Below are 20,625 nucleotides of genomic sequence, written 5' to 3' on the forward strand. Positions count from 1 at the left end.
CTGATGACACATTAACTCCAAGAAAAACTAAACACAATGCATGAATCTATGTTTGTCCTTTAAAAAAAGGAAGTGCAGGGGCGCCTGGGTGGCTCAGTCGGTTAAGCAGCTGCCTTCAGCTCAGGTCATGATCCTGGGGTCCTGGGATTGAGCCCCACATCCGGCTCCCTGCTCAGCGGAGAGCCTGCCTCTCCCTCTCCCTCTGCCTGCCATTCTGCCTACTTGTGCTCTCTCTCTCTCTGTCAAATAAATAAAATCTTAAAAAAAAAAAAAAAAAAGAAAGTGCAAAGTATTGCCATTGTTTTGAAGAAAGCAGTTAATGAACTTATACTATCTCCTCCCACAAATCTTCAACCAGGGGCGTCTGGGAGGCTCAGTCGGTTAAGTTGCTGCCTTCGGCCCAGGTCATGATCCCAGGGTCCTGGGATTGAGTCCCCCATCGGGCTCCTTGCTCAGTGGGGAGTCTGCTTCTCCCTCTGCCTCTGCCGCTCCCCACTGCTCATGCACTCTCACTCTCTCAAATAAAAATCCCTTAAGAAAAAAAATCTTCAACCATCCTGAAATACTGGAAAATACTTAGCTTTATATCCTTATTCCAGTTTAATGATCGAAAAGAAAATGCTGATGGACTAATGAAGCCTTCCCATGGGATGCAAGCAGCCACTGCTGTGCTGCCTTCAGAGGCCGTGAATGCACAAGCCTGGTACAGCCTCCTCATCTGAAATGAGGGCAAATCAGAGCAACTAACGTCTGCAGGTCTGGCATTCTAGGGAGCCTGCTCAGCACCAAAGGACAAAGCAATGAGGGACCACGTATGTAATTCAATACCGATCATATTAAAAGAAATCAGGGGAAGGCAAATCTAGAAAGCCTGGCCCACAGATCAATTCCAAAAGTCAACAGAGGTCTCTTGACCCAAAGAGGTTCCCAAGACGCATTACCCAGTCTATTATCAAACAGAACTGAACTACATTTTCCCATCATACTGATGTTCCTCCCTGAGTGTGGCGAGCACGCCGCAGCCATAATTTCACTGTGGAGCTCGGCTCCGGGTAGCATTCCTTCAAACAGCCCAGCTGTGCACTACGTGGTTCGGCGTGTACTGCTCGTCTAATAAGCAGGCCCGTTGCAGGCCTTACAACTGTCAAAGTACCAGTCTGCTTTTTGTTTCTCCTTTAGAAGAAAGCAAAAGTTCAGTTTCTAGGACTTCGCATGACGTGGGTCCGCCACACTAACACCAGGGAGAGTTAGGGCTAACCTTTGCCACTCCCCCCGTCTTCATGTCCAACACCGTGAAGCAGAAATGAGGCTTTATTGTCGGCTGGGAAAGGATTTTCTGCAGTGAATGAAATCTGCTTCCTGTCTGATAAAACCCGCACTTGTGCTTCAGAATTTAATATAAAACTCTTCAAAATGTGCTTATTTGTTGCTGAGCAAATGAAACGTATAACAAGAAAACTACACCTAATTAGTCATGTAAGATCCTAACCAATAAAGCCTCTAAAATAGCATGATTTCCTCAAAGCACAAGCAGTAAAAAGTTTCCAAGAGCTTAACCACATTTATCGTGTACAGCTAAAATTCATGCGATATGCATATTTACAAACGTTATTCTTGAAAAATGGTGTCTTACAGGTAAACAATTATTTGCATACATTTCACTGCATCAATCACAGCACTAAATGGAAAAAATATTTTAAATTACTTCCAGTATTTCACATTTAGCCAGCTCCACAGAGCCAACAAAGGTGGCCAAGTGGACAGAATTTCTTACGACTAATTAGACAAACTCTATCTGGATCCAAGAATTGACAAAATTCTGATTAGACTTACTTGCTACTCCTGACGCGAGTCCATAGAGCAGTCCTCCCCCCTCCGACTGCTGTGGGAGTACCTGTGCTCCTGGAGGGGGCGGCTTCTCTTGTCTGATAAAGTATACAATAAGGTTTTCACAAGTTTGCTGGTGTACGGAAGACTACACAAAAAGAAAAAAGAAAATCAAACTCATAGTTATGGAAGTCCCTTTGTATAATGATAAATATCATCTATATAATCTTTTAATAAAAAAGGGATTAGCACAATTCAAAGAAATATAGCACTGTCACATAATACTGAAGACCGTGGGCTCTGATGTCAGACTTGAGGCTTAATTCTGGCTTTCCTGTTTTCTATGCCATAGTTGTTGGTCAAATCACTTCAACTCTTGAGCGCCAGTTACCTTACTGGTAATCTGTATAACAGGTGACACATTATAAATTCAGTATATTATTCAGTACCTGGTACTTGAAGGGAGGTAGTAACACAGAATCAGTAGGGAAAAGCAAGAATTAAAAAGCAACAATACAAAAGACTATACATTTTAAGCATGAAATTATTCAATTTATGCATACATACAAAATAATATACATATTTACTCTTTCAAGTAATGGAATGAAAGGAGAAGAGAACACAGGTGAGAAGGGATATGCGTCCACAAATTAAAGTGATAAACCAATTCCTGCAATCTAGAGAAAACTCTGTAATAGACCCCTGAGCCAAAGCTCAGGCTCTTTCTCTATTACCAGTTGATTTTCAAATATGTTCCAAACAGCCTTACAGGATTCTGTGACTGTATCACCGGTACAATCCAGGGAGCAAGAAGGTGCCACATAGATAACCAAGGCAGCAAGAAGGATGTGAAAATGACAAAGCTCCTCCCACTCCCTGAGAACTTTAATCAAAGCTACTTTATTTGTAATTGTTTTACATTCTCAAGTTCTGTGAAGAATGTGCCAATAGAAGATAACGTGTGTGTGTGTGTGTGTGTGTCTTATCTACTCCCAGCCCCCCATTAGGAGATTGTAAGCTACTACTCAAGAGCAGAGCCCCCCATCCTAACGCATGCCAGGCACATGGTTAACACACACTAAGTATCTGTGACTAAATGAAAGTAGGAGCAGTCAGCTAAGAGGCTGCTGGACTAGTCCAAACACAGGGTGACTGGGTGGAGATGTGGTAGTTTCGAAGGGACTTGTGAAAAGGGGAAGACTGAAAATAATTTCAGTGGACAGGCATGACTGGATGAGTGCTTAGACATAGAGAATGCTGCAGAAAAAGAAGAAAGACGACTTCAAAGTTTCACTTCTACAAAGAAACCACCAGAGAAGGTGAAGAGCCGTGGAGATGAAAGGGGCAGGGAGGATAGATGGTTTAAATGGAAAAGCAGAATCTGGTTCCTTATGCGTTGGGTTTGGAGTGCGGACAGAATCATAGAAGGAAATGTCTGGCTGGACAGCTGGGACAACAGTGAGGTTAGAGGACAAGCCCAGAAATATAGATTTATACAGTAAGTAGAAAAATGTAAAATAGGAACATACCATCGACCTCGCATCAAATACTTGTGACTGATGCTCTGTCGCAAAACTTCCTTGTGGAAGAGTTGGCAAGAAGGAAAAACCACCATTGTTGATACAGCTTCTACCGAGATTTCATATGTAATATCTCTGGAGAAATAGGAAACAAACAGAATAATGATCCCCTTGTAAAATTAGGATTGCTCTTTTCTAAATTACACATTTAAAAACTCAACCTAAATATTCAACATGTTTCTGGGTTATAAAAAAAATACTAATATGTTTAACATAAAAATTAAGTCAAGCAAAAATATGAAGCCCTTTCCCAGCCATTAGCTCTTGTACTTGGGTTAGGCATCCCATGACTTTCCTATTTCCCAGTTCCCACCTCCTGCTAAAATGACAAGTCTATTAACATATAATGGAAACAGTTACCAGCAGTGTTCGCTTGGAAGATCCACCCTAAAGCTCTATGTTCGTCTCTGTTTATTTATAATGCAGAACCAAATATGCAGATTGCCAAACTGAAGAGAAGTCCCAGTGCAGCGAAGAAAACAATGCCTTTTCGTGGTGATAATCACTTTACAGTGAGAACAATGGTATATCCTAACAAACTCTACCTCTAGTGTCTATGGACAGTGAACACATTATACCTGTTTGATTAAGCATGTTTCTCCCAAGATCATCAGCCCCCCCTTTAGAAATAAATCTTAGATCAAATAAAGGGGAAACAAAGTTTTGGCTGAGCAGGAAGGACAAACAGGAATAAGTGGCCCGAGAAATCTTCAGTTATTGCAAAAGTTTAACATGATCGTCATGGGGAAAGTAACAGATTAGGAAAGTGGAAATCTCAATAACACAGCAAAAAGAGTAACAGCTCAAAAGAGTATCAAAATATTTGACACAACTGAAATACTCATGGAAAGCGTCTCCCCCCAAAAAACACTTAACACCTACTTAAATGAGGCTCATTAAGCAAATTAAACATGTCTTGATTCTAGAATTGGGCAGGCTTAAATTCTACCAGATATTTTAAGGAGTTACTGCCGATAGAAGTCTCTTAAAAATAAAATATACAAAACATAAGAGGTCCATGCAACTGATGTTGTTATGTAATGAATAAATCTCAGTTCTACTCAGAAATCTCACTTTCAAAAGTATTATAGAACAATTCTCTCTCCTGAAATTTCCATAATTAGTGTTGTAAATATTAACCACATAAAACACAATTCTTATATTTGTTCTTACTCCTTGAACTGAATGAAAGACAAGCATGACATGTTATGATTCATTAATTCTTCATAATAATGGTGATGACTGCTAGAACCTGAAAGATTTTGCATCACAGTTATCATTTACTCATACAGCCCATACTCTATGGTCAATTGGCTAGACATGTAGCTGGGTCAGGGCTTAAAGCCAAATCCTGAAGAACAAAATATCCTGCTATAGGGTAGAGCCTATCTAGATAGGTGACCACCTCCAGGACATTTGATAATATATTCAGTTACTGCATCAATAATAAAGAATCAACTGCAGTGTTTATAATTTATAATTTAACATCTTATTCTATATCCCAAATCCAAATTCTGTAAAGCTATAGGAGTGGAGGGTAGAGGGTTTCACGTTGGGAGGGAGGGAAGCTGACAGCACATAAGAACAGTGACTCAACAGGATTTTCGTGTCAAGCTACAAATCCATTCACCAAAATTCCTAAACAGAACTAAGTGATCCCCCTTGTGTGCTTCCATATGTCTATGGATAAAAGTTCTATCAAACTGTTTATTACATTGTATTCCACTTTGTAGGTCATTCAACAAATATTTACAAAGAACTTATTCTTACTATATCTAGACAGGCATTATGCCCCATATTAGAGACACATCCATCAATAAATAAGGCTCCTGCCTTTATGGAGCTTACAGTTTAGTAAAGAAAATAGAACTCAAGAAATAATTACACCAAAAAGGGTCATAAAGGAAAAAGCGTAAGTAACACCATGAAAGGATTTAGGGGATTCTGGTTGTAAAGCTCCTCTGAAAAGTGACATTAAGTTAAGCCCTAAAGCATGACTGGCAAGCAGTTATATGCAGACGAGTTTTCTTTTTTTAAGATTTATTTATTTGAGAGAGAGCATGTGCACACGTGCAAGTGGAGCTCCAACTTAGAACCCATGAGATCATGATCTGAGCCGAAATCATGACCTGAGCCAAAAACAAGAGTTGGACGTTTAACCAACTGAGCCACCCAGGTGTCCCAAGACGAGTCTCTTTTCTAGCTAGGGATCCTTTCATTTTTTAGTTATTTATATTCCCAACTCTAGTACATAACAGACACTCAATGGATAAAGGGACAAAGAGACAGAGGGATTTTTTCTTTTTTGTAACTTTATTTTTTTGAGAGAGAGAATCTTAAGCAGTCTCCACGCCCAGTGTAACCTTGAGATCATAACCTGAGCTGAAATCAAGAGTAGGATTCTCAACCGACTGAGTCACCCAGGCGCCCCAAGACAGAGGGATTTTTTAATGCTCTGATTTTTATTGGAACTGACTGACTGGGTCTTCCTGAATAGACTCCTCAGCACAGCATACTGAGCATATGTAATTTGGAATAGCAAAAAAGGAAGAAATGTGTTGAGGTCATGTAATACCTGATCATAATACAAAAGAATACTCATTGCAAATATAAAGGGAATTTCATGAAGGACCCACGATGCTGCTGACTGACTGAGAGGGTATCTTTTATTCATTTTTCTGACCAGCATCCATTTATCAGCAGTAAGACAAAGGACACATAGGATGATCTGAATGGAATGACTTAATACCATGAAAATAGTAATTCTACACAAATTAATCCTAAAGTCAAGTCAGGAACTTTTTCAGGAATGTCCTAAAGCGACTCTAAACTTTTTATGGAAGAGTAAACATGGCCAAGTCAACCCTGAAAATAAAGAGTGAAGAGAGAGAGACTTTCACTACAGGTATCAAGCCATGCTATTCAGCTATAGCAATAAAAACAGCATGGTACTTGTGCGCGCACACGCGCGCGCACACACACACACACACACACACAGGCAAATGAATGAAACCCACCCAAGAACCAAACCAAACTTATGGCTCACACTTGTGGTGCAGACGTAAACAACATACAACAAAGATGGGTCCACGAATCAATGAGGACAGAAGAGACTGTACAGAGGATAGTGCTAGAAACAACTGGCTCCTTTTACAAAGAAAGTAGTGATGGGTCCCTATCTAATAACATACTCAAAGTCCCACTACAGATGGGTTAAAGACCTGGATGTGAATGGTACAGCTAAAGTTAACACAAGAAAACATACGATGCTAAGTTTGGAACATAAGCACATGAAAGGACTTCTTTAATAAATGCCTGAGAGCACAAACCATAAAGTCAAAAAATGCACCTAATTACATAAAAATTAAGGATTATTGTTCAACAAATGAAACCTTGGACAAAGGTAACAGGCAGATGAAGAACAAGAAACTCATATCTAGAACCTTACAAACAACTCCTGCAAATGGCCAAGAAAAAAAACCAAGAACTCCACTAGAAAAAAAGAGCAAAGTATATTAACAGTTTAAAACACTGTGATATCCCTTTCTGCCCTGGAAGATATAAAGTATTAGCAGGCATATGGTGATATATAAACCCTCACGTACTGCTGATGGGAATATTAACCAGAGCAGTCATCTTTAGAGAGCAACCTATGACCCAATATATGTATATATGCCAAAGAAAAACTCACAGAAACTGTTTGAGGACTGTGGTAGGCAAACTCTAAAATGACCCTCAATAATTCCTGCTTCCTGCTATTCATATGCCCTTGTGTACTGCCTCCCCTTGAGTTCAGGCTGAATCTAGTAACTCACCTCTGATAAACACAATAAAAGTGAGAGGATGCCACTACCAGGTGGAGATAAATTTATAAAATGACTATGGCTTGTGTTGGGCACCCTCTCTTGCCTTTCCTTTTTTTTTTCTTTTCTTTGCTTTCTCTGAGGGAAGCCAGATACTTCGTTGTGAGCTGACATATGGAGAAGTCCACCTGGCAAAGAAGTAAAGGAGGCCTCCAATCAACAGTTAAAGAACTGAAGTCCAATTTCCCTAGAGTAACTGAATCCTGACAACAGCAAGTGAGAAATCTAGAAAGCAGGTCCTCCCCTTCCTAGCTGAGGCTTCAGATTAGACCACAGCCCCAGCAATAAGCTCAACTACAACCTCAAGAGTCAGAGGCACCATGCCAGCTCTACCTCCTGATCCTAACAAACTGGGCATGAAGCCTACTTAAAAAAAAAAAAAAATGCATGTACGTAGAACATTTAGTTGCACGCATATATATATGTACATATATATATATATATAAATAATGCATTAGACACACTTAAAATGGCTGTTGATGGGAAAGAAGAGGAGCAAGGAATGGGGATAAATGGGAATAAGTGAATGGATTAACACCAAATGCTGGGAGGGATGGGCCTCACATGAACCAATGATGATAATGACCCTTGAAGTGAAGAATGTGATCGACTCAATCCTATGCCTGATGTGTCCAAAATCAGGGACCGTGGAATGAAGGGGGGGGGGGGGGCATCAGAAGTTGGATGACATACTGAAGTGGGGAAATGCTTTAACTAATTCAAGAAACAAAGCACATGCAATAAACTATTTCACTGAAACATTATGAGGACCTCAATGAAAACAGTGACAACAGGAATGGAAAACAGCATTCACACTTGAATGACATGGAACAAAATAAAACTAATAGCACTCAGTGACAGACTGGATGCTTAAAGTGGGCAAAAAAGACTAAGACTAATCAAAAAAGACAGGTTTCTAGATTTAGAACTCAGAGACAGTGATATCAACCTAAATCAAGAACACTTTCTTTCTTCATGAATGGATGCTGAATTTGGTCAAATGCTTTTTCCACATTTACTGAGACACTCATATGGCTTTTCTAATTTATTCTGTCAATATAGCATATTATGTTGATTGAATTTCAAGTGTTAACCATATCACATTCTTCAGGTAAACCACACTTGGTTATGATTATGATGTATTATCCTTTTCATATATTGCCGGATACAACTTACTAATTATTTTTTAAGGATTTTATTTATTTATTTGAGAGTACTAGCATGAGCCGGAGGAGGGGCAGAGGGAGAGGGACAGGCAGAGAATCTCAAGCACACTCTGCGCTGAGCGTAGAGCCTGATGGACTTGATCTCATGACCCTGAGATCATGACCTGAGCTAAAACCAAGAGTTGGACACTTAACCAACTGAACCACCCAGGCACCCCAACTTACTAATTATTTTTAAAAGATTTTTCTCCTATACTGATAAAAGATAGAAGTCCGTAATTTTCTTTTTACGTAATTGTTAGGTTTTAGTATCAGGGTTAAGCTAGCCTCACAAAACATGTTATCCCATCTACTTTTGAAACATACTTTATTGAAATATTTGCTTCATGACACAATGTTGAGCAAAGACAGCGGAACATTATGTACCATACGAATGAATATGCACGCAGATGCTAACAGGCAAAAAATTTAAAAAGTAATCCTGAGAGATGAGATTATAGGTGACTATTTTTATTGCTTTAAACTTTTTAAACGGGAAGGGTATGAAGAAAATGAATGGGAGAAACATTTGCTCCAAACTGATTATCTCTACTGGGAAATTTCCAGGGGAAAAAAATATCGCGATAGTTTGAGGATAATATCTAAACCTCATTTTGACCATGGGTATTCTTAATGATTCCTCTCTCACTACACTGTTAACAATCAAAGTAACAGAGATTGCAACTAGGGAAAAAGAATCTAACATGAGTGTCTTAGTGCTTGTGGACCACGATAACAAACTAACAGAGACTGGGTGGCTTATAAACAAAAGAAATCTATTCTCACAGTTTTGAAGGCTAGAAAGTCCAAGATCAAGGCACCTGCAGATTTCGTGTCTGAAGAGAGCTGGCTTTCTGGTTCACAGACAGGGAGCATCTTTTTGTTGTGTTATCACATGGTGGAAGAGGGCCAAGGGAACTTCCCTGGGTATATTTTACAAGGGTACTAATCCCATTCATGAGGGCAGCCCTCATGACCTAACCACCCCCCACCCAAACACCATCACTTTGGAGGTTAGGTTTCCACATATGAATTTTGGGAGGACACAAACATTCAGATCCTAGCAATAAGTCAGCCACACTTACTGTATTAGTTAGGGCTCTCCAGAGAAACAGAATCCACAATATGTGAAGAGATGTACTGTAAGGGACTGGCTCACACAATTAACAGAAGTTGAAAAGTTCCATTACAAGCCATCTGCAAGGGGGGTGGGGGTGGAAAAGCCAGTGGTATAGTTCCCATCCAAACCCAGAGGCCTGAGAACCAGAAAACTCTGATCTAAGTCTGAAGGCCCAAGAATCAGGAGCACCAGTGTCCGAGGACAGAAGACGGATGTCTCAGCTCGAGCAGGAGAGCAAATTCACCCTTCCTCCACCTCTGTGTTCTATTCATGCCCTCAACAGACTGGATGATCCCAGTACTGGTGAGTATGACCTTTCTGACAAAGTCTACCAATTCAGATGCTAATTGCTTCCAGAAACACACTCATGGACACACCCAGAAATAATGAAATAATGTTTGACTCTGGGCACCCCTCAGCTCAGTCAAGCTGTCACACAAAATTAACCATCACATTTGCCCATCAAAGATGTAAGTTCAACGTTTAAATACTGGCAGAGTGCACAGGCACAGATTCAGTCTCGTTAAAAGCATTTAGTCATTAAAAGCATTTAAAACACTATTTGAAAGATTTTACACTGAGAAATGTTGTTCCTGCATAAGAAACAAAGAGCAGTCTAACACTCATAGGCACCTGTAATTTTTAATAACCATAAAAAGCAAATACATATTTCGGTAAAAAACTTTTTACTCAATATAAAGCTTAGTGGCATAGCACACAGCATTTGCGATTCTTATTCACAGAAGAGCCTATAACTATGAGCCGAAAACCAAGCTATCCCATATATCAACATACCATTTAATATGAATAAAAATATAAGATTTAGAGCAACAAAAAGAACGCCTAAAAAGAAGAGCATCTAGTATCTTTTTATGTGTGCACAGAAAAAAAAGCAGCTCAAATATATTACAGTCACTCAGAGTTGATAATGACTGAGAATACAACAATCTCTCTTAGAAGAAATCTACTGAGGAGACGAGCAGGCATTTCTTATTTGTAAATAATTGTTATACAAGTTAAAAATGGACTTCATCAATATGATACTAAAAGATAGTGAAATATATACGTACTGTTGGAACAAATGTATAGCCTTCTGTAAGAAAAAAAAAACTTGAATCTATACCTCAGACCCTATACTAAAAGAAATCCCAAATATATCAGAAGTTTAAATCTTAAAAAAAAAAAACCCTATGGGACAAGATGGAAGATTCTCTTATAACCTGCTTTGTAGAAGGCCTTTTCAACCATTCATTCCAAATATTCACTGAGCACTTACTTACCATATGCCAGGCCTCCTGGAGCTTATATTCTAGAGGGACAGACAAATAAATATGCTATGTAATAAATTAAAAGGTTATAAGTGCTATGAAGAAAACAATGCATGAAGGTTGGATAAGGAGTACCTGGTTAGGGTGGAAGGGTAAGGAATAGTTACGCTAAACTGCTATAAAATAGTCCAAAATTATGTTTTTAAACCAGATCAAAGTTCATTTCTCTGCCACTTAATCAGATAAAGCAGGATCTACTTAATAAAGTCATACAAAGGCCATGCTGGAAAGGAAGCTCTGTCCCCCTTTGCATGTACTTCCAAGTTTGTTCCAGTTGTCATTTCCCATCAGAGAGAAGGAGAAAAATCACTCCAAGGCAAGTCATTTCTTAAGTAATACAAAAGTTGTATATGTCACTTCCTCTGGTACACCCACATCTAGATCTAGCTGGCAAGCGAGCTTGAGAAACATCGTCTTTACCTGGACAGCCTCTGCCCAGCTAAATTCTAATAAAGAGGAGGAGAATGAATTTGGGGGACCACAGACAATCGATCACATGTGTGTTACAATTTTAAACAAGAAGACTCAACACGAAGTTGACATTTGAGCAAAGACTTGAAAGAAGTAAGGAGGCAAGGGAAGAGTCTGCCAGGGAGAGGGACCGGCACATGCAAAGGCTCTGAGCCAGGGACATTTTATTTAAGGAACACCAAAGAAGCCAATGGGGTTAGAATGAATATGCATGAAGGCAAGTAGTGAGAGAAAGGGCCAAAAAGGTCAACAATGAGCATAAAAGCCCATCCAGAAGGCCTAAAAACTGTGAAAGACAGATAAACTCAAATTCTTAAAAAGAGTGTTTAAAAATTTATTATGGCAAAGCAAAAGCACACTATAAGCAAGTATGTCAAAAGGCAAATTTAGAAAAACATATACTTTAAATTCATGTCACAAAGGGCTAAAAATACAAAATGGGTCCTAGAAACAGATGCAACAGAGGCTCCAATCTGAAAATGAGCAAAGGATATGAGCAAAAAAAATGTTAAAACTCTAACGTCCAACAAGAGGGGAATGATTACATATAATTTGATACTGACCTACCACAGATCATAATGTCGTATTTTTTTTAGAAGAATGGGAAAGGATGTAGAAAATTAGATCAAGCTCACACACAAGGCTAATGGGAATGTAAAATGATGAAGTCGCCACGGAAAGTTAAACACACAATTACCAGACGACTAGCAATTTTACTCTTAGATACATGCCCAGGGGAACAGAAAACGTAAGTCTACCCAAAATCTTGTACAGGAACGCTCGGAGCAGCATTATTTACAATGGCCAAAAAACAGAAACCACCCAAATGTTTACCAACTTATGAGTGGATAAACAAAATGTGGTGTATACATACAGTGGCATACTTCTCAGTAATAAAAGGCAATGAAGTCCTGGGACTTGCTACAACAGAGGTGAACCTTAAACTCATTGTGCTAAGTGAAAGCAGCCAGACATAAAAGACCACACAGTCTAGGATTCCATTCGTAGGAAATGTCCCAAAAGGGCAAATCCACAGAGACAGAAAGCAGATTAGCAGTTACTACGAGCCGGACAGAGGGAGAAATGAGGAGTGGCCCGCTCATGGGTACATGGGCCGCTCATGGCCGTTCATGGGTTTCTCTGCGGGGTGATGAAGTTCTGAAATTCGATGGTCATGACAATTTCACAACTTTTGTGAATATACTAAAAACCACCTAAAGATAATACTCTGAAAGGGTAAACTTTGGGGTATTTGACTATTCTCATAACAAAAATGAGAAAGCTCTTTAAATGCCTGTGTACAGAAGCTGCCAGGATAGCCTGTCGAATGGACAAAGAGGAAAGTTCAAAACAGTACGTATGATTTCCCAGCGTTTGTGTGAATGCAGGGAGAAATAAGAATCTGTGTTCATAACTGCATCTACATTGCATGAACAGCCTCAGGAAGGATACATAAGAGACTAAGCACAATGGTGAGCACTGTGAATTGTGCAAGACTGTTGAATCACAGATCTGTACCTCTGAAACAAATAATGCAATATATGTTAAGAAAAAAAAAAAAGAAGAAGATAGCAGAGGAGGGGAAGAAGGAAGCGGGGTAAATCGGAGGGGGAGACAAACCATGAGAGAGGATGGACTCTGAGAAACAAATTGAGGGTTCTAGAGGGGAGGGGAGGGGGGTGGGGGATGGGTTTGCCTGGTGATGGGTATTGTGCTGGGTGTTATGCACCAAACAATGAATCATGGAACACTACATCAAAAACTAATGATGTAATGTATGGTGATTAACATAACAATAAAAAAATTTAAAGATGAAGAGACTAAGCACAGTGGTTACTTACGGAAGCAAATGGGACAGCTGGAGAGATGGGGGACCAGAGTGGGCAAGAGACAGTTCATGTACACTTTTATGTGTTTGGATATTTAAGCAATATGCTCTAAAATTAAATTAATCAAGAACTAAAAATAGAAGACTGTCATAAATGTTAAACTTTTCTTGACTCAAATCTGATGACATATTGAAATAAGAGCAAACAAAATGAAATCATATTGTGGTATGCTGTAAAAGTCACTGATCCAAAATTCGGAGACCTAGGATCTGCTTCTCCGCTCTCCATTAAACTCATTCTGTTAATTTCAACAAATAATCCCTCTGGGTCTCAGTTTTCCTATTTTTAAATTAAGTACATTGGGCAAGATGATCTCTAATGTCATTTCTTGTGTAACTTTCTATAATGCTCAAATAAAGGAATTCAAGGCAATGTTAGATTTCTGTGAAAACAAAATTTAAAATGTATTAATTGGCCTATCCTAAGTACCAAATAATCAGGGAAAAGAGCCAGACAGGCCAGTACTTGAAAGAAACCAAAATGCTACCATGCTGAGTGTGGTGGTTTTTAAAAGATGAAAAATGTTTTAAGCCAACAGATCTTTCTTGTTTTAATGTCCTTGTATGATCTTCAGATTTTCATCACACAATCGCCAAAACAAAGTCAACCTTAAAAAGCCAAAGTGTTGCTCTGGCTGCCATATTATCCCAAGAACTTTCCACCATCTGGGCTGGAAACGTCCTAAAACAAACTACTGTTGGAGCAAGTTATTAATTTCATGTGAAGAAAAAAAAAGACGGGCGCCTTGACCTTGTGCCGCTCTGCAAGGGCAGAGTAGAACACTTGGATAAAGACAAAAGCCTTCACGAAATGGGTGTTAGTGTTGGCTAAGGACAAAGTCAACGAATGAGAAGGAAACAAACATCCTCTTCTGACTTACTATTGGGTAAGAAACCGGACAGTATGTAAATGGAACATAAGCTTAACAAAAACAACTGACAAGTTCAAAGGATTAAAACCAACATTTAGAAATATCTGTGTTATGCCACCACAGAGCGTGAAAGTAAAACACGAGGGAAGACTAAAAAGTGGCAGAGTGTATTACAGATACTGTCAGTGGTGGTGGTGGCTAGTTTTCAAAGGTAACAAAATCAAAGACATGGGAATACTTCTCGTTTATAAAAGTCTTAACAGTGGAACAGAAAGTGCCTGGAGGTTAGGAGTCAAAAACTCTGGATTCTGGTCTCAGAACGGTCACTCATTAGCTTCATCAGCCACCTTACCTGTCAACTTCATTATATATAAAAATCAAGGGGGGTGGATCAAATAAACTCAAATATCCACTCCACGTTTTCATGATTCTCGAAGAACTAGTGCTCTACATATAACACTGCATCAAATGCATCAATAAAATATAGCCACATACCTTCCTGAAATAAAGTTCAACAAACAATATGAGTTTTTAAAGATAACCTTAAAAATGAAAAATTAGGATGGATAAGAGGGATACATAATATTAAAAAAAGATGAATAAATAATAATAAAGCAAATATACCAAAATGGTTATATGAGTGTCCACAGTGCAGTCATCCCAACTTAAAATGTTGCATTCATAAAACAAGGGACAATCAGAGAAAAAGAGCTCTCAGGAAATAAAAATGATTGCTAAACCTTCATCAAAAGTTAGAAACGGCTTTTGAACATACGAAGAGATGTTCAATCTCACTTGTAATGAGAAAATACATATAAGACACTATGGGGGTGCCTGGGTGGCTCAGTCAGATGCTTAACTAAGCATCTGCCTTCGGCTCAGTCATGATCCCATGCTCCTTGCTCAGCGGGGAGCCTGCTTCTCCCTCTGCCTGCTCTGCCTGCCGTTCCCCCTGCTTGGGCACATGTGTGCGCTCTCTGACAAAATCTTAAAAGAATCACATTATTATTTCCATTTTTAACTTACAAAAAATTTTATACAATATTGGCAAGGGTCTGTTAAATGATTTTAGTGAGACTATAACTGGTATAATCTCTTTAGGGTTGGTGAGAATGCCAACTGGTGCAGCCACTCTGGAAAACAGCATGGAGTTTCCTCAAAAAGTTGAAAACAGGGCTACCCTACAACCTAGCAATTCCACTACTAGGTATTTATCCAAAGGATACAAAAATAGTGACTCGAAGGGGCACGTCCACTTATAGCAGCAATGTCCACAATAGCCAAAACATGGAAAGAGCCCAGATGTCCATCAACAGATGAATAGATAAAGAAGATGTGGTATACATATATATATATTTATATATATACACAATGGAATGTTAGTCGGCCATCAAAAAGAATGAAATCTTGCTATTTGCTACAATGTGGACAGAACTAGAGGGTATATGCTAAGCAAAATAAGTCAGAGAAAGACAAAAACCAAATGATTTCACTCATCTGTGAAATTTAAGAAACAAATAGATGAACATAGGGAAAGGGAAGGAAAAATAAAATAAGATAAAGACAGAGAGGGAGGCAAACCATAAGAGACTCTTAAATATACGGAACAAACTGAGGATTGCTGGAGGGGAGGTGGGCGGCGGATGGGTATAATTGGGTGATGGGCATTAAGGAGGGCACTTGATGTAATGAGCACTGGGTGTTATATGCAAATGGTGAATCACTAAATTCTACCCTTGAAACCAATACTACACTATATGTGAACTAACTTGAATTTAAACACAATTTTGAAAGAAAAAAATAATAATCTCTTAGGGGACAGGTTTTTTTTAAACCAAACATATTTTATCAAATTTTAAAATGTACCCACTTGATACCAACTCTAAGATTTATATGATGGCTATATCTACATCTGCATGAAGTTAATTTGTGTATATGTAGTATATCCCAACAATGAAATACTATTCAGTGCTAGAAAGAAATGAACTATAAAGTCATGAACATGTAAGAACTTTAAATGCATATTGCTAACTAAACAAAGCCAATCTCAAAGGCTACAACTGTATGGTTCCAACTATCTGACAATCTGGAAAAGGCACAACTAAGGAGATAGTAGAAGGATCAGTGGCAGCTGGGGTCGGGGGAAGGGATAAACAGGCAGAGCACAGAGGGCTTTCAGGGCAATGAAACTGCTCTTATGATACTCTACGGGTGGATACATGTCATTACCTCTTTGTTAAAACCCATACAATGTACAACACACCAAGAGTGAGCCCTAATGGAAACCATGACTTTGGATGATAATGATGTGTCAATGTGGGTTCCTCGACTGTAACATCGTACCACCCTGGGGCAGGATGGTGAAGGGGGTCGGGGGTGCTATACAACGGAACAGGAATTATATGGGAATTGCCCATACTTTCTGCTCAATTTCGCTGCAAACCTAAAACTGCTTTGAAAACTAAAGCCTACTAAGAAAAAAAAACAGTGTTATTTAGAAATATATTCAAAGGTATGATAAGGGTAAAGATTTATCTAAACCACCCTAACAGCTAAGAATCAAAAATGACTGGTTCTGGGGAGGAAAGAGATAAAAGGGGAGAGGACAAAGAACACGTGTTCTCATCATAAGCCCTCGGTGTTTGACTTTTTTCCAAAGCCAACTGCACACATGTATTAACCATTTAATACAACTGCAGCATCCGTACCAATGGCTAGTAAACATCCATTATGTAATATCGATTATATGTGAAAAGAATTTACTCGGTAAAGAATTAACTCATGTAAGTGACACAAAAAATTAAAAAGAAAAAAATTAACTCTTTGCTGGCAGAATTAAAAGTTTGCAATTATTAGTGTACTTTACCTCATTCATACTTTGCCATCCATGTATTAATAACAGCAAAAGAAAGTGACAAATGTATTCTGTACCAGTCTTGGTTTTGTAAGAGTAAAAATTCTTTGAAGGCAGAGTCAGTGTTTGCAGGGCCACCTGAGATCCTGCCAAACTGACCTTAGGAAAGGCACTTCCCTTCTCTCCACTTGAGTGATATCATCTATAAAATGAAAGGGCTAGGATCAAGAAAAGCTGAATTCTAGTTTTAAAAACCCAATGCTCGGGCGCCTGGACAGCTCAGTCGTTAAGCATCTGGCTTCGGCTCAGGTCATGATCCCGGGGTCCTGGGATTGAGCCTCGCATCGGGCTCCCTCCTCTGCAGGAAACCTGCTTCTCCCTCTGCCTGCCGTTCCCCCTGCTTGTCCTCTCTCCTTCTGTGTCAAATAAAATCTTAAAAAAAATCCAATGCTCATCTTGCTCTAAATAGCCCATAACCTGCAAGGAAATACGCAAACACAGGTAACATGACAGCCAGGACCCCAGACCCTACTTTTGCTGCTGCTAATCTTTCTGTCACACCTAATGCCGGGCTAGCACCAGTCCTCCTAAGCAGCCAGGCACTACAGAAACCTCCTCCAGTTCCCAGATGATTCGGCCTTGTTCTTTTGAATCTCACACGTCCCGTGTCCTATGCCTACTATACTTGTTAGGGAGCTAGTGCTACTCCTTTTTACTGAGAAGTTTAAAATAGGAAAATTAACTCCGAAAGCAAACATATTCAATGTTTTTGAGTACTTAGTATGTGTAAGACAATACACTCTTATAATCCTAAAGCATTTGACAATTTATAAAAGCATCTTCAAGTGCATTGCTTTGGTCCTCAACACGATCGTAAGCAACACAGGAGGCCGTGAGAACACCAGAGCATGAGATGCTCCCTCTCGGCCGCCAGCCGTTCTACTGCATTAGAGGACACGATGCCTGGCCTGACTGTCCCTCCAACAGCTACACAAGTTGGTCTCCAAACTCAGGCACTTCAATTTCCTTATCTAAAATACTGAACAGCTAAGCTACATGTCTTCCAATGTCTCTTCCAAGTAATGATTTCTGGTCTATTGCCCCTAACTATAAAATGAGACCCGAGGTGTGGAGTAACATTCCCAGTTAGTAGGAGAACGAGCATTCAAGCCCTATCTTCTGGATTCAGAACCACGGAGGTTTTTTTTCCTACTACAGAATATGTTCCACACTTCTTAACAATAACCAGTTACTCAATTATGAACAACCTGAGCACATAACTTGTAAAATCAACATTATTTGTGGTACCGTATATATTTTGGTCAGACTTCAATAAAAACGGTAAAGGTTTGCATACTTTAAAAAATTTAACTGATTCCCCCCCCTCCTTACCCACCAGAAATCAATTTTCAACCTAAAAAGCTATTGTGAACTTAATATATAATACTATCTTGGCATATGAAAATGCTATCACCTTTAATTCAGTGCTGGTAATGACTTAAATACCTCACTGATTCAACCAGAAAGCTAGACTAGGTATTTCCCTTACAGCACTTCGAATTTAAATGCTGACTTGCTTTAGCCACCCGCTCTGCTGAGGCTGCATTTGGAGAAGTGTTTAGGTATCAACACACAGGGCTATAGAAAGGCATTTTCCCAACAGTTAAAGCCCTTCACTGCCAACCCAGGTCCCTTCAGTTCTTTCACTCTCCTCCATTAACTGTTCACGGCTTTTCACACTCTTGAACCACCTTCTCACGGTTAAGCAACAGAAGTTTTCGATGTTCAGATTTTTCACAGTATATCACTGAAGCCAATATCATTAGTTTATGAGTCAAATAATAAATATGCATTTCCCATCATTTTATTACATTTCAGAAACCCTATGGACAAAGCAAATCTCATAAATAAGATTCTTAATCAGTTCCATTCTTCCCCAAATACTTCCAGAATGGATTTTAGAGCAATAGCTCTAAAAATATATTCTTTTACATCTTAATAAACAGAGAACTCTAAACATAATCAAACCATTAGCCCTTCTAAAATTCAAGTCTCTGCCCCATCAAACAACACAGCTTGTCCATCCCTAATCTCCCACAACTCCTCTGCTCTGATCAAAACTGATGCACTTGTGATTCTTCGGATACATTATTTACACCCAAGAGGCCCTGAGCAGGCCCCTCTCTGGCTCTTCGCTGACCAGGTCACTACTAATCACTACAGCTCCAAATGACTTCAGCACTTAGGAGCTGTTTCTCCTCCTGGGCTATCTTTCTATGTTTCCGTCCGTCTCTAAGCTCTTCAGAAGTCACACCTTTCTTTGTCTAGGGCCTAGTACACTAGAGACAAAGGCATATTCCCAATACACGTTTTTCAGAACGAACTTAACAAAAGAGAGATTATTATATTGTGAAGGGATAACGTGAGGACTGCTGAGCTATAAAGCTGACTGTCCCTAAACTACATGGCCCCGGACCACTCAGCATTTATAACTAACCTACCATTTCCTCAAATACTGTTATTTGGAAATATTTGAGGAAATATTTCCTCAGATATATGTTAGTTCTCAATGTTTCTGCTTCTATAGCCCCTTTCTACTTCTACTGTCTATAAGAGACCTAGTTTTTATATTACAATATACCAACTGCAAAGGGCTTTGAGCCACCGCATTTGCACTGGAACATGCCTCAGCACAATACTTTGTTTCCATACAGACTGGATGATGGCAAACAAACAAAATGCTTTAAGCACACTGAACAGGTTGTGCCCCCTACTATCTTACTCATTCAACAAATATTTGTTGAGAGTCTACCATGTGCCAGGCTAGCCTAAATACTAAGGATAACAGCAGTGAGCAAAACAAATGCAGGCACAAGAACAGTGCTTGTTTTCACAGAGTCTTCCCTCTAATGATATTTGAGAAACACAAGCAAGAGAAATAAGAGATAATCTGAAAAGCAGTGGTAAGTGTAAAGACAAAAAACAAAGCATGATGCAGAGAATGAGAAGGGTGCTGCTATGTTACGGTGGTCAGAGCAGCTGTTTTTAAGAAGCAGACCTCCTCTGAGCAGAAGGAAGCGACAAAGTCAGGACAGGAGCCATTCAGATATCTGAGGGGAGATATTTAAGGTGAAAGAAGAAGAAGCGAGGGCAAAGGCCCTAGGGAGAGGGGGACAGAAGTGGGTTGGTATGTTCCAAATTAGCATGGACACCTGTGTGGCTGAAGCAGCAGGAGTGAGATGGACGAGGTCAGCAGGTAACATCAATACCCCCTGTACTAGAGAGGTAAACAAAGTCACACTGCACAAACAGACACACCTAGAAAAAGGCAGTAAAGGCAACTGATTAAGAATGTCTCAGTTTTATCAATATATAACTTCTTTTAAAAAAGATAAACGTTCTGGGGCACCTGGGTGGCTCAGTTGGTTGAGCATCCGACTCTTGGTTTAGGCTCAGGTCATGATCTCAGGGTCGTGGGATCGGGGCCCATGTCAGGCTCAGCGCAGAGTCTGTTTGAGATTCTCTCTCCCTCTCGTGTTCTCTCTCTCTCTCTCTCTCTCTCTCCCCCAAATAAATAAATAATCTTTTTTAAAAAAAGAAAAAGATAAACATTCTTA

General features: G+C 39.5%; 1 protein-coding gene across 1 annotated transcript in view; it reads right to left on the reverse strand.

Moving 5' to 3' along the window:
* The window catches only part of DYM (dymeclin), a 340,650-nt gene that overhangs the window by 243,243 nt on the left and 76,782 nt on the right, over positions 1-20,625 (reverse strand). The window contains 3 exon segments of the mRNA XM_027576031.2: positions 1,834-1,935; positions 1,938-1,975; positions 3,357-3,482. Coding sequence (XP_027431832.2) covers positions 1,834-1,935; positions 1,938-1,975; positions 3,357-3,482 — 266 coding nt within the window.

This window comes from Zalophus californianus, chromosome 14 (assembly GCF_009762305.2).
Source record: "Zalophus californianus isolate mZalCal1 chromosome 14, mZalCal1.pri.v2, whole genome shotgun sequence".
Taxonomy (NCBI): domain Eukaryota; kingdom Metazoa; phylum Chordata; class Mammalia; order Carnivora; family Otariidae; genus Zalophus; species Zalophus californianus.